This window comes from Bolinopsis microptera, chromosome 11 (assembly GCF_026151205.1).
Source record: "Bolinopsis microptera isolate Bmic1 chromosome 11, MBARI_Bmic_1.0, whole genome shotgun sequence".
NCBI classification, from domain to species: domain Eukaryota; kingdom Metazoa; phylum Ctenophora; class Tentaculata; order Lobata; family Bolinopsidae; genus Bolinopsis; species Bolinopsis microptera.
In genome coordinates this window covers 753049-765320 of record NC_087082.1, presented here as the reverse complement: position 1 = coordinate 765320, position 12272 = coordinate 753049, and the positions used below count along the sequence as shown (strand labels likewise).

At 36.7% G+C, this 12272-nt stretch overlaps 2 protein-coding genes across 2 annotated transcripts in view; one reads left to right on the top strand and one right to left on the bottom strand.

Annotated features, from left to right (window-relative positions):
• LOC134822730 (phosphatidate phosphatase LPIN1-like) overlaps positions 1–12272 on the bottom strand; it is a 582707-nt gene that overhangs the window by 500807 nt on the left and 69628 nt on the right.
• Positions 6550–12028, top strand: LOC134823118 (uncharacterized). Its single transcript, XM_063834460.1, has 3 exons — positions 6550–6807; positions 10191–10347; positions 11439–12028. The coding sequence occupies exons 1-3, from the start codon at positions 6550–6552 to the stop codon at positions 12026–12028; spliced, it is 1005 nt and encodes a 334-aa protein (XP_063690530.1).

Here is a 12272-nt window from a genome sequence, read left to right as displayed (position 1 = left end):
CAGTGGAGAAGAGGGTCGAAGAGTACACGAGCAGAGGTCTCCTGCCTGTTCCTGAAGTCGATGATGAAGCGGTATTCGAAGATGAAACGGTAGTTGATGTGCCCTCTAAGCCAGTAGACGACACCAGTGCCAATGAGACAGACAGTTCCAGACCTTATGAGTCAATCGACTTAAGCGAAGGAGAATCATCTGATGCGACCCATGTGATCACCTATAGCTATATCTGAGGATTACATGAATACTTTACGAATAAAATATGATATGATATCGATCCGTTTTAGGATAAATTGTTTAATAATTAAATGACCGTGCCAGTTAGAATAGAACCGTGTATTATCTGTTAATGATTTGTTGTTTTGTTTTAGATTTCGAATTTCTGACCGTGACCGATTTTTAACTTATTGTTTTACTAACATAGAATGACTATGTTGACTTTGATCGATTTTTACACAATTATATTTACTCCCTAATTTATTATTACGCATTTTGACACGAATTTTGACAACGTTTGATAGTTAATCAAACTTATTATACTATTACATCAAACATCTTTTAATCATTTAAATTCCTTATTATATTCCTACCGTGCCAGTTAGAATAGAACCGTGTATTATCTGTAAATGATCTGTTGTTTTGTTTTAGATTTCGAATTTCTGACCGTGACCGATTTTTAACTTATTATTTTACTAACATAGAGTGACTATGTTGACTTCGATCGATTTTTACACAATTATATTTACTCCCTAATTTATTATTACGCATTTTGACACGAATTTTTACAACGTTTGATAGTTAATCAAACTTATTATACTATTACATCAAACATCTTTTAATCATTTAAATTCCTTGTCATCACTGTTTCGGTTATTCATTCAAAATTATTAACATCCTTTCAAATTACCCCCACGCTCTTATTTATCCGTATGATTTCTGTGATCAATTTCTTGACCCCTCAATTTAGTATTTTATTAGAAAATACGAAGGATGCCAAAGTATATTGAGTGCAAGAACTGGAGATGCCAGCGATGCCGTACCAACAACAGAGGCAGTGGGAATATCTGCACAAACTGTCGGGCCCCTAAAGCTGATGGAGAAAGTTTGGACCAAATTCCAGGAGACTGGATCTCCCCGAAGTGTTTGAGCAACAACTTTGCGAGGAGGACAGCTTGCTTTAAGTGCAAGGAACCTAAGAGTGAGGAAGAGTGAGGAAGATCGTGAAATTGGTAAAATTCTTGAATAGCATGATGGTATTTTTAAGGTTATTTAGGGGACTTTGAAATAACGTTTCAGGGTCGAAACTTGACATGTAAATCTATTGAATGGTTGAAAAATACATATGATCTTATGTGCTTTTATTCGATATTTTTTATAGCATTGCGTCTGTATGTGATTACTGAACTGCAAGTCGAAAAGCCGAAACCGTAGGCAGAGACTGAAGACTTATCATTTTAAAAATTTACTACTACTATGTCTGAACTAAGTCTGATCTACGCCAGATAACCCCTCCATATATCCCTGTCCCGCATCAGGGTTCGCAGTTCTCGGACAATTCCGTTTCTCCGTCTGGAGTTAGAACTTAGATAAATTCAATGTCGAGGTACTGCAAAACCGGCAGATTACACGCTTCAAGTTATAATATAGTTGTTAGTGGTACGGCTTAATTAATTATATCATCTTAAGTTTGCATATAGACAGGATTCCATCACGAATTATGATTATATTAATTTAATCAATGTGGTCACTTTAGTCGCACTAATATAGGCAAACTGCCGCTTCAATTAAACTTTATTTTGAAAATCGGGATATAGGTATATTAAAGTGTATTAAAGTGTATTAAAGTGTATTAACGTATATTAAAGTATATTAAAGTATATTAAAGTATATTAAAGTATATCAAAGTATATTAAAGTATATTAAAGTATATCCCCGGGTCAAAATCGGAAAAAATCCTACATTTTAATATACTTTAATATGGTTGGCCCCCCCCCCCCCCCCCCCCCAACTTTTAATCACGCTCCTAATGCTTTCATCGATTTAATCACTATCCCTGAATGGGGAATGCTCCTAGAGCGAAAGGGGACTGTGTTTAGTCACCCGAGTTTACAACTGATGACCGTGGTCATCACGGTCGATCCAATCGATTTCGATACATCGGTAGAGAGTTTCAGGTGCCGTCTCACCATGCCTCCCATATTGAAAAATATTGAGAAAACTATTGCAAAGTATGAAGAAATGACACAGGCAATCTTATTCACAAAACATACGTTCACATACGACACTTGTAAAATACTAAATTCGACGGTGGGGCACTGTAATACCACCCATAAGCGCTCAAAACGGATAGTAGGGGCCTATGTGGCGGCCGGGGTCGCTTTAGGGTTAGTTTCAGCAATCAACATCCATGGGACTTGCAACATCCAACAAAATCCAAATAGAAAATATGAGAGAGTACATGCAGAAAAATTCGAAGTCAATAGAGGCTGGCATCAGGACAAAGCGCTGGCAGACCTGTTGCAGTTTGTCCTCAAAGGACAGACTTTTGGCAATGATTTAGAAGTTTATTGATAGCCGCGGTTGCGAAGAAAATTAAGTTGTATAAAAATCGAATTATTGCTGAGAACGGAATCGTTCATCAGTAATCTGATGAACGATTATTGAGAAAAGCGCAATAATTGAACGTGACTTTTTAAGCTGAATCAAGCAGCTCCAGACAGTACTGCTTCGTATGTTTTAGAAAGTGAAAAATAATTACGGGACTAGAATAAAATGTTAAGGCATCATATGACATAATTGTGTCAATCATAGGCAGTAAATTCAAGTCTTAAAAATTAGTGTTCAGTTCACTTAAAATCGAGTGGTGGTTCATTTGCAATCGAATATTGTGCTTTTCGTACAGTCTCCCAAATTTCTGACATGTCCGAATCATCCGATAAGGGGAAAGGTAGGAAGAGGAGAAGGTCCAGCGATAGCTGAGGGGCGTGGCCGACCCGTGGCTCGGGTTGAGCCTCAGGAACCTCCAGTGGTGAGTAGTAGGTTTACTGTAATATATTTTCTTTTTCTTTTTCTTTTTCTTTTTCTTTTTCTTTTTCTTTTTCTTTTTCTTTTTCTTTTTCTTTTTCTTTTTCTTTTTCTTTTTCTTTTTCTTTTCTTTTTCTTTTTCTTTTACACCATAATCGACATCACAGATTCAGATCTGGAATCCCTATCAGAAACTGACTACGTAGTCAAAACTTTAATTAAGAGTGAACCCATCGAGAGTGAACTTAACGAGGACATTAACATCCCATTTTCTCAAATAACAAATTTATGGAGGGATTATTAAATTACCTATTACTAGTACAGAACAATATTAATGCCGCCCTTGAATCTTGATTCATTGTTTTGATCGAAGTCCAATTTCTAAAATATGATATTTTGTATCTAAAATATTATATTTTGTATCTGAAATATTATGTTTCGTATTTAAACTTCCAAAAATGCTTACTCCATTTTATACTTTCAAAAAGAAGTTTCCTTTGTTCAATGCATCCCAAGTGAATAATATTTATCACTTATTAAACTGTCACATGAAAAATTAAAACTATTCTACTATACTAGCAGCAACAAAATCATACGATCTTGTCCGCAAAGAAACCAAATGCGTTCATGAAGCCTCCGGAATGTATTATAAAATATAATACCTCCGCAACTTCGTGCCCGCACGTTCCCTCCAGCAAGCTGTGCTGTCGGGAATTATCGCGCGCAGCACCCAGTGGCGGAGGTATTATAGTATTATATACGCTGCTCAGTATTTTAACACGCGAATCAAATATTTCAAAACACTCAAAATGTCAAATACTAATAGGAGGGCATACGAAGCGTTTCAAGTTTATATGTAAAAAACAATACCTTGACCGATCCAGGCTAAAATAATACCAAGTGTTTATATTCATAAACATTGATAAAGAGTTTATTGAATAAAAATATTGCAGCGGAATGACAAGAGCGCCGCCCAGTTTTATGAGTAAAAAAGATTACTGCAGTAACCACTACCAGTTAAGGGCTCTTTCACGAATCACGCTTGAACTTGAAGTTGAAGCAGCTAGCGCCGATCGATGACGATCGATCGACACAGGGGTGCCATAGTGCAAAGTTAGCAGCAGTATCTTATTAAATATAACGGAGGTTTAGGAGCTAGTTGTGCAATATTTTAAAGATGGTTGAAGACATTTTGGCAATGATTTAGAAGTTGATTGATAGCCGCGACTGCAAAGAAAATGATGTTGTATAAAAATCGAATTATTGCTGAGAACGGAGTGCCTGATGAACGATTACTGAGAAAAGCGCGATAATTGAACGTGACTTTTTAAGCTGAATCAAGCAGCTCCAGACAGTACTGCTTCGTATATTGTTGAAGGTGAAAAATAATTACGGGACTAGTATAAAATGTTAAGGCATCATATGAAATAATTGTAAAATTCTATATATTCGATGTCGGAACTGTGCAATTATCAGTTTAACTGTCAATCATTGTTTGGGCTGCATTAGGCATTAAATTCAAGTCTTAAAAGTTAGTGTTCAGTTCACTTGAAATCGAGTGGTGGTTCATTTGAAATCGAAATTGTGCTTTTCGTACAGTCTCCCAAATTTCTGACATGTCCGGATCATCCGATAAGGGGTAAAGTAGGAAAAGGAGAAGGTCTACTGAAGATGCTGAGAGGCATAGCCGACCCGTGGCTCGGGTTGAGCCTCAGGAACCTCCAGTGGTGAGTAGTATGTTTACTGTAATATATAATTACATAAATGTTATTTTGTTGTACTTTATAGATTGTTGATCGATACATTGTAGCAGCTTGAGGAGTTTCTATTGCATTATGTTGCCGGTATGGAGGGTAAATGAGGTTAAAAGGCTACGTACAGAGGTCCGAGAGCTGGAGCAAAAAGTGAGTTACCTGCGAATGCAGCTTTTATCCCGGGGGTTACAGTTTGCTAAGCGGATATCTAGGGGCGTGGCGCACCACGCAAAGCTGATGTATGACAGTTTGGTAAGTGTCTTATTTCATGTTTAAAGCGACCCATAAGCATCTGTTATTGTGCGAACTTCATTGCTTTGCGGCTCTTTTGGTGGCCAATGCATCAATCATCATGGGGATGGCACAAAATTCAGCTTACTCAGACCTGGAAGATTATATTGAGGAGGAGTCAGATATTTTATCCGTATCTCTAGGGGCTGTTAGGATACTTAAATTCACTAACAGTATGACTCATGACTGGGAAAGTCAGAACTCTTACCAACAAAATCGAATTATTGTATTTTATTTTCTTTTTCTTTTTCTTTTTCTTTTTCTTTTTCTTTTTCTTTTTCTTTTTCTTTTTCTTTTTCTTTTTCTTTTTCTTTTTCTTTTTCTTTTAATACCTGCACCTTTTTTGCTTCTTCAAGTTCTCTTTTCGCTTTTATTTCCCTTTTATTAATTTTAAGGGTACCTCAAAACTTGTTTTTCAGAATTTCGCATTATTGAAAAAAGTTGAATACGATCAGACAAGACGAGTGTCGTCATGGTATTTTTATACTAGTAATCGAAGTTATACGAAGATTCTGAAGAAATAAATTTAAGAACTGCTCTGGCAGTTATAAGAGTTCCAGATTTTCGAAAGATTAAAGCCTTGTAGAGCTTAAAGCGAAAAAGGAAAGCTGAAGTACCTAGAAATGGAAGTTTTGTCCTTTGTAAGGTAAAGCAGACGAAAAATAGGAAGTTGAAAGCTGACGGACTTCGCGAGACAGTCTACTCCGACAGTTCCACTCCTCTCACTAAAAAGAGGTTGATGGATATTGTCCATACTTATTTGTGTCTGGGGCCCTCTGATGCCGTAATTTTATACCAGACATTACAAGGACCCGAAGTCACTGAACGGTGGGTACGATTGATAAAGTGCACGACCGTTGTGTACAGCCTCATCAGAAATGTCATTAAGCTAGAACCAGAGGAAGAACATCAGGGATCCTCGTCTTTTCAAACTCATTAAAAGCGATGGCTAAGAACTACGCAATGGATAAAGAAGTCAACAAATTTGGTGGAGAAATCTACGAACTACACAAGAGACAAAGGAGTTAACATATTTGGAGGAGAACTATACAAGGAGTACATACAACAGAGCAACTATTGTAGTTCCACAAATTTTCTAATATACATTTAATTTTAATGTAATTACATAACTAATTGTGAGTTGATTGCGAGAACGAAAATGCCGATCAGTTGCTCATAAAACACGACATTATCATGTTATAGTATAGCCTGGATAATAAGTGGCACATTGGGAGACCCAAAAAGGAAGGAGAAGGATATTGTCCGTATTTCCTGGACTATCTAGGTGTGCATCATTGCATTTGTGAAGTACCTACCAACACGACCCTGCAGAGCAGCCATCAAACGACTCAGCAGTGAATAGAATCCAAAATTTTGAATAATAATCAAGCAGAGCTAAATGGACCAATGATAAAATAAATCGCCCTCAGGGGAAACAGAGATGAAGTATGGGTCGTAAACAGTACAGGAGATGAACCGTCTACAAATGAATTTCCGGGCTGCGGACGGAGCTCTCAAGAAACACTGTATATCTGCACCTAAACATGCAACACTCAAGAAACACTGTATATCTGCACCTAAACATGCAACACTCAAGAAACACTGTATATCTGCACCTAAAAATGCAACACTCTTGTCTGCCGACATCCAGAATGAAATAGTAGATCTCATCAAGACTGTGATTGAAAGCATCGTCCCCATCGACTCTCTGCCGCCTTCATCTGCACTTGTCACTGCCATTCTGGTAAATATACCTGGACCGCGCGGGGAAACGGACTTGTCATGATAGTTTATTGCTGTTTAAGTTAATGTCACTATTTTTAACATCCTTATTTACTATTATTAGTTGGTTATCTTCCAGGTATAAATTCACCTAAAATTCTAAGGTCCATCAATGCAATTAATTCTCTGTCCTAAAATCTATCTTGTACAATTGAGAGTTTGGGCTTGCACTGCTTCCCAAAGTGAGTCTCAAACCGGAGAAATTCCACAACATCGGAATTTGGATTTCTACGCTAGATATAAGATAAAAGGAGCCCGATTATACTTATTTAAATTAATGTCATCCGAATTAAATGAAGTATACCAGATAGAAAATTTCTAGCAGTCAGGAAGGAAATAAACACTTAAAGTAGGCCGTTAAGTAATTGCACGTGGTAAAAACCGAGCACGCCCTTTAACACAAGCATCATACAAAAATATAAGAAGAATTTTAACAGTCCAGCGTCCCCTAAACAGTGCACAAGCATTCTCGGAGGAGAGCTATTCAAAGTTAACAAGTTTGACATAGCTTAACACCCCAGTTCCACACCCCAGTTCCACAGCCGGATATTATGCCAAATTATTAGACGGAGATCGTCTACTGATATTTCTCCGGATATTTCTCCGGTTTGCAGTTCCACGACCTTAGAGCTAACCGGCTGAGTTTAAATGGTTTTAAAGTTACAAACTAAATAATATAGTTATAAAATGGGAGGATATGATAATTTATAAACCCCGGACCTGAAAACACTTGAGAGTCAAGTTTGAATTAAGATCGAAGTCAAAATATTTGATTTATTATTAATTGTGTTACTGTAATTACTAGAAAGAAAAATCAGTTACAATAAAACACTAGGTTGAGTATGATTTTATGTGAATTATAGAATTATTTGTTCAAGCAGCACCTAATTTGTGCGCTTATTTTTTAATGTCTGTTTTTAGATCACTCTTCTGCCAGAGTTTGTATTGCAAAAGATTATAGATATTTGTTAATCTTCAAATAAGCTGACTTTTATTGATCTTTTAACATATTTATTTGCCAAGAAATTACATTATCTCATTATGCAGACCACGTTGTCTTTTGGATACCAGATGACTCGAGACAAATCATAAAACACAATGTTAGGACCGAGTCCATTACCTTCTCCAATACAATGGGAACTTTCAAACGTTAATGACTTTTCTTACAGCAAATTTTAAGTTGCTCCACTGCACGGAGTCGAAGCTAGAGAAGGCATTATTCATGGGAGCAGTTATATTATTATTATTGGGAGCTGTTATATTATTATTATTCACTCGAAACCCAAGGTGGCGAGTTCAACAATGTAATCGGCATAACATTGATACCACTAGATTAAGAACGATTCCGTGTCCTGCAAACAGTGCCCGATAGACAAAGAAGACAACATCCTTGGTGGTGAGATGTATAAGCTCAACATAGTGCTAATGGAACTGAAGTAAGCATAAAACTATAATTCTCAGTTAGTTAGAAATCCTCAGTTCTAAGGCCTTGTATCGTCTCCATTGCATGCAGCATGAACTTTCAATATAAGAATAAGTTTGATAGTTTTTTTCCCTTTTTTAGCAGTGAAAATATATTTCTAATCACAATTTAAATTTTATTGAAATCATTAGAAACATTATATGGGTAAAAAGTTTATAATAAACTTGAAAATATGATTTTTATATAGTCAGCCAGATACAACAGCAGATTTGATCATTCATCCAATAACTCAATAACTACTAAGAATAAAGATGTTACATCTCATCAAAAGAGCCGTTTGATCGTTATAGCTTTATAGATGAAGCGCACCGCCTAAAAAAGTAAAAAGTGATGTACATCTCATCGATTTACATAAATGGGTAGTGATGGGTGCGTGCTGCATTGGCTCATAATCACGAACCGCATTTTGAGAAATTACATTTTTAAGACTGTTTTTTTTTCTTCAAAAACTGTTGCCTGCATAGCAGACAAACTAAGAAGTCTGAACTTACATTAATCTAATTATTTTACCTTAGATGAGGCCAATTCATTAGATGCAAGAAGAAAGTAATGGATGAGTTTAAGCATTTCCTCTTCAACCCAAAGCTAACAGAAACTGACCTCGTCTCAAATGCAGGTACCTGTTTGCTCTGTAGACCAGGATTGTGCATTCCCAGTAGTCATGGTAAAGACCATGTGAAAAAGTTTAAACGAATAGACGACTTGGTCATATTGACGGTTGTCGGCAGAAACATCATTTTGCTATGTGGATGATAAAAAGCCGACAAGGTACCAATATCACTGTCCATTCTGCATATTTAGTAATAAGGAAGTTGGAAGACAATTTTTGCATATAAACAGATGTAGAAGTCAACCCTCAACAAATCGGGGATGCTCACGAGATATACCTTAACCTACTGCAGCAGAGGATACTAAGTAAGAACTACGGGTTATATAAAATATATGGACGTATATTTCTAATCACAATTTAAATTTTTTAAATCATTAAAAAAATGTATGGGGAAAAAAGCAGTGTCCTGAAAACAGTGTCCTACAAAGTAGTGAAGTTTAAAATGGCCAGGGACGTGAAGTTTAAAATAGCCAGGGACGTGAAGTTTAAAATGGCAGGGATGTGAAGTTTAAAATGGCTAGGGACGTGAAGTTTAAAATGGCCAGGGATGGCATTTTGACGGTTGTCACCGAATAAACAGGGAGAAGAGACTCTCAAAAGACAGTGGTATTAAAAAAGACAGGACGGAACATTGGCGAGCTGGAAATGGCCATCGCAAAGGCCACACTGCAACATGAAGAAGAGGAAGAGAAGGAATAGAGCCCGGCATGTCTGCTATAAATCTGCATGTCTGCTAACTTACAGAAGCCTGTGCAGAAATAAGATTTCTTCTTTTTTAGAAATAAAGTAAGAAGAAAGAAGACCCTACAAACTCATGCAGACAAAAGCTTTGGAGAAGAACTCTTCAAAGCGAATTTTTTCAACAGAGTGCTCACTGAAGCAGAGAATAATATAAGCATCCAAAACGAAGAAATATGCGACTAAAGTTGTGAAATGTAAAATTGTGCTGATATTTTCTTTCTCTTTACAGTTTCTTTCTTTAAAACATTTCCTTTTTTCTTCCTACTTTTTATTTTCATTGTTTTTCATCCGGTGTTTAATCTCATTTTTCTGTAAGTTCTTGTCTGATTTTATTTTCTTTTTTAAACATTTTTTCCAATCTTTTACTTTCTAGGTCACTACTTTCCAGCTGCGAAGGGTAAGGGTTAATCGGCTGAACGAAGCAAAACCAAGTGGCCATTATATTCATCTTATGTTTGTGTCTGATTGCCTAGGGAAGCATATAAAATATATTTTTATTCATATTTCACAGGTTGAAACTCGGTTGAAGCAGTATTTGTCCTACTTGCTCGACGAAGGACTCTACGACAAGGAGGATCAAACAGATAAAAAAATACTGGCAGCGGTGTTCATACCTGTGATTGAGCGATGCCTGGACACATATATGCATCTGAGTACAACAATTACAGGTAATCAACAGCTGCTAGTAGATTATATGTAAGTCATTTTATGAAATAATGTTTTCGTTTTCAGTTAAAATGGTCTGGTTAGGTACCAATACAGGCTCTGTCATTCTTTTCTACTGAGTATAATGCTGTTGTAGCTAACCCAGAGGTGCTCAACATTCAGAAGGGTGATCAAGTTCGTAATTTAAAAAATACTCATTATTGATTCGCAATCAAATAATGTTCATTACTTTACGATTATTATAAAAATAATTATAAATAAATTTGTTGGAACTGAAGTAAGCATAAAACTATAATTCTCAGCTAGGAATAAATCCTCAGTTCTAAGACCTTGTATCTTCTCCATTGCATGAACTTTCAATATAATGATAAGTTTGATAAGTTTTTTATAGCAGTGGAAATATATTTCTAATCACAATTTAAATTTTATTGAAATCATTAGACACATTTAACGGGAAAAGGCAGTGTCCTACGAAAAGTTTTAAAGTTACAAACTAAATAATAGAGTTATAAAATGGGAGGATATGATAATTTATAAACCCCGGACCTGAAAACACTTGAGAGTCAAGTTTGAAGTAAGATCGAAGTCAAAATATTTGATTTTATTATTATTTGTGTTAATTACTAAAAAGAAAAATCAGTTACAGTAAAACACTAGGTTGAGCATGATTTTATGCGAATTATAGAATTATTTGTTCAAGCAGCACCCAAATTGCGCGCTTATTTTTTAATATCGGTTTTTAGATCACTCTTCTACCACAGTTTTTATTGCGAAGGAATATAGGTTTTTGTTAATCTTCAAATAAGCTGACTTTTATTGATCTTTTAACATATTTATTTGCCAAGAAATTACATTATCTCATTATGCAGACCACGTTGTCTTTTGGACACCAGATGACTCGGGACAAATCAAAAAACACAATGTTAGGACCCAGTCCATTACCTTCTCGAACACAATGGGAACTTTCAAACGACTTTTCTTACAGCGAATTTTAAGTTGCGCCACTCCACGGGGCACGGAGTCGAAGCTAGAGAAGGCATTATTCATGGGAGCTGTTATATTATTATTATTCACTTGAAACCGGTGACCACAGAAGTGGTACTTGTTGGCGGTAGCTCTCGTCTGTCGTTGCTGAAAACCATCGTGGTAGATACCCTACCTAATGCATCACTCATCGAGCCAGTTAACGTGGACCGGGCGGTAACACTGGGTACCGCCAGGAGGATTGGCCAACTACTCGAGAACCCAGACAGCGAAGAACCCGCAGAAATTACAGAGATGGCCAATCATACCCTGGGAATCAGCGTGATCAACGACGGGTTTGTACCCCTGATTCCGAGAGGAGCCCAGCTACCGGTGACACGGGAGAAAGGCTTTACCACAAGCGTGGATTTTCAGTGGACGATGAAGATAGCAGTATATCGGGGAGAGAACGAGTGGGCAAGCCTAAACACGTGTTTAGGCATGTTCAGTTTGGAAATCATGCCTATGCCCCAGGGGGAACCTCGGGTGATCGTTAAGTTCAGTTATAACCCGGAGGGTATGCTGACGGTAACAGCGACAGAAGCATCTTTTCTCAACGAGGGAGGTAACAATGACACGGGAAAGGCCAGAGGAAGCACCACCATCGGAAATCAAGAAAAACGAGGACAAAGAAAAGGAAAAGGAACTCACATCGGATGACCTATCAACGGACTCCGGGGAGGAGAACTAGAAAAACAGCATGACCCATGCTTTTGTGGGAAGACTTTAAACAGCGTGTAAAAGGGAATATTATGGTTATTTCGGGTATTTTTTTAATATATTGGTTTAAAAAAGGTTTTACTTTCAGTTGATTTGGGATATTTTTTTAAGTAAATGAAAAAAAAATTAAAAAAACATATATATATAAAGGGGTTTGAACTAAATAGATAATTTTACAATTGGT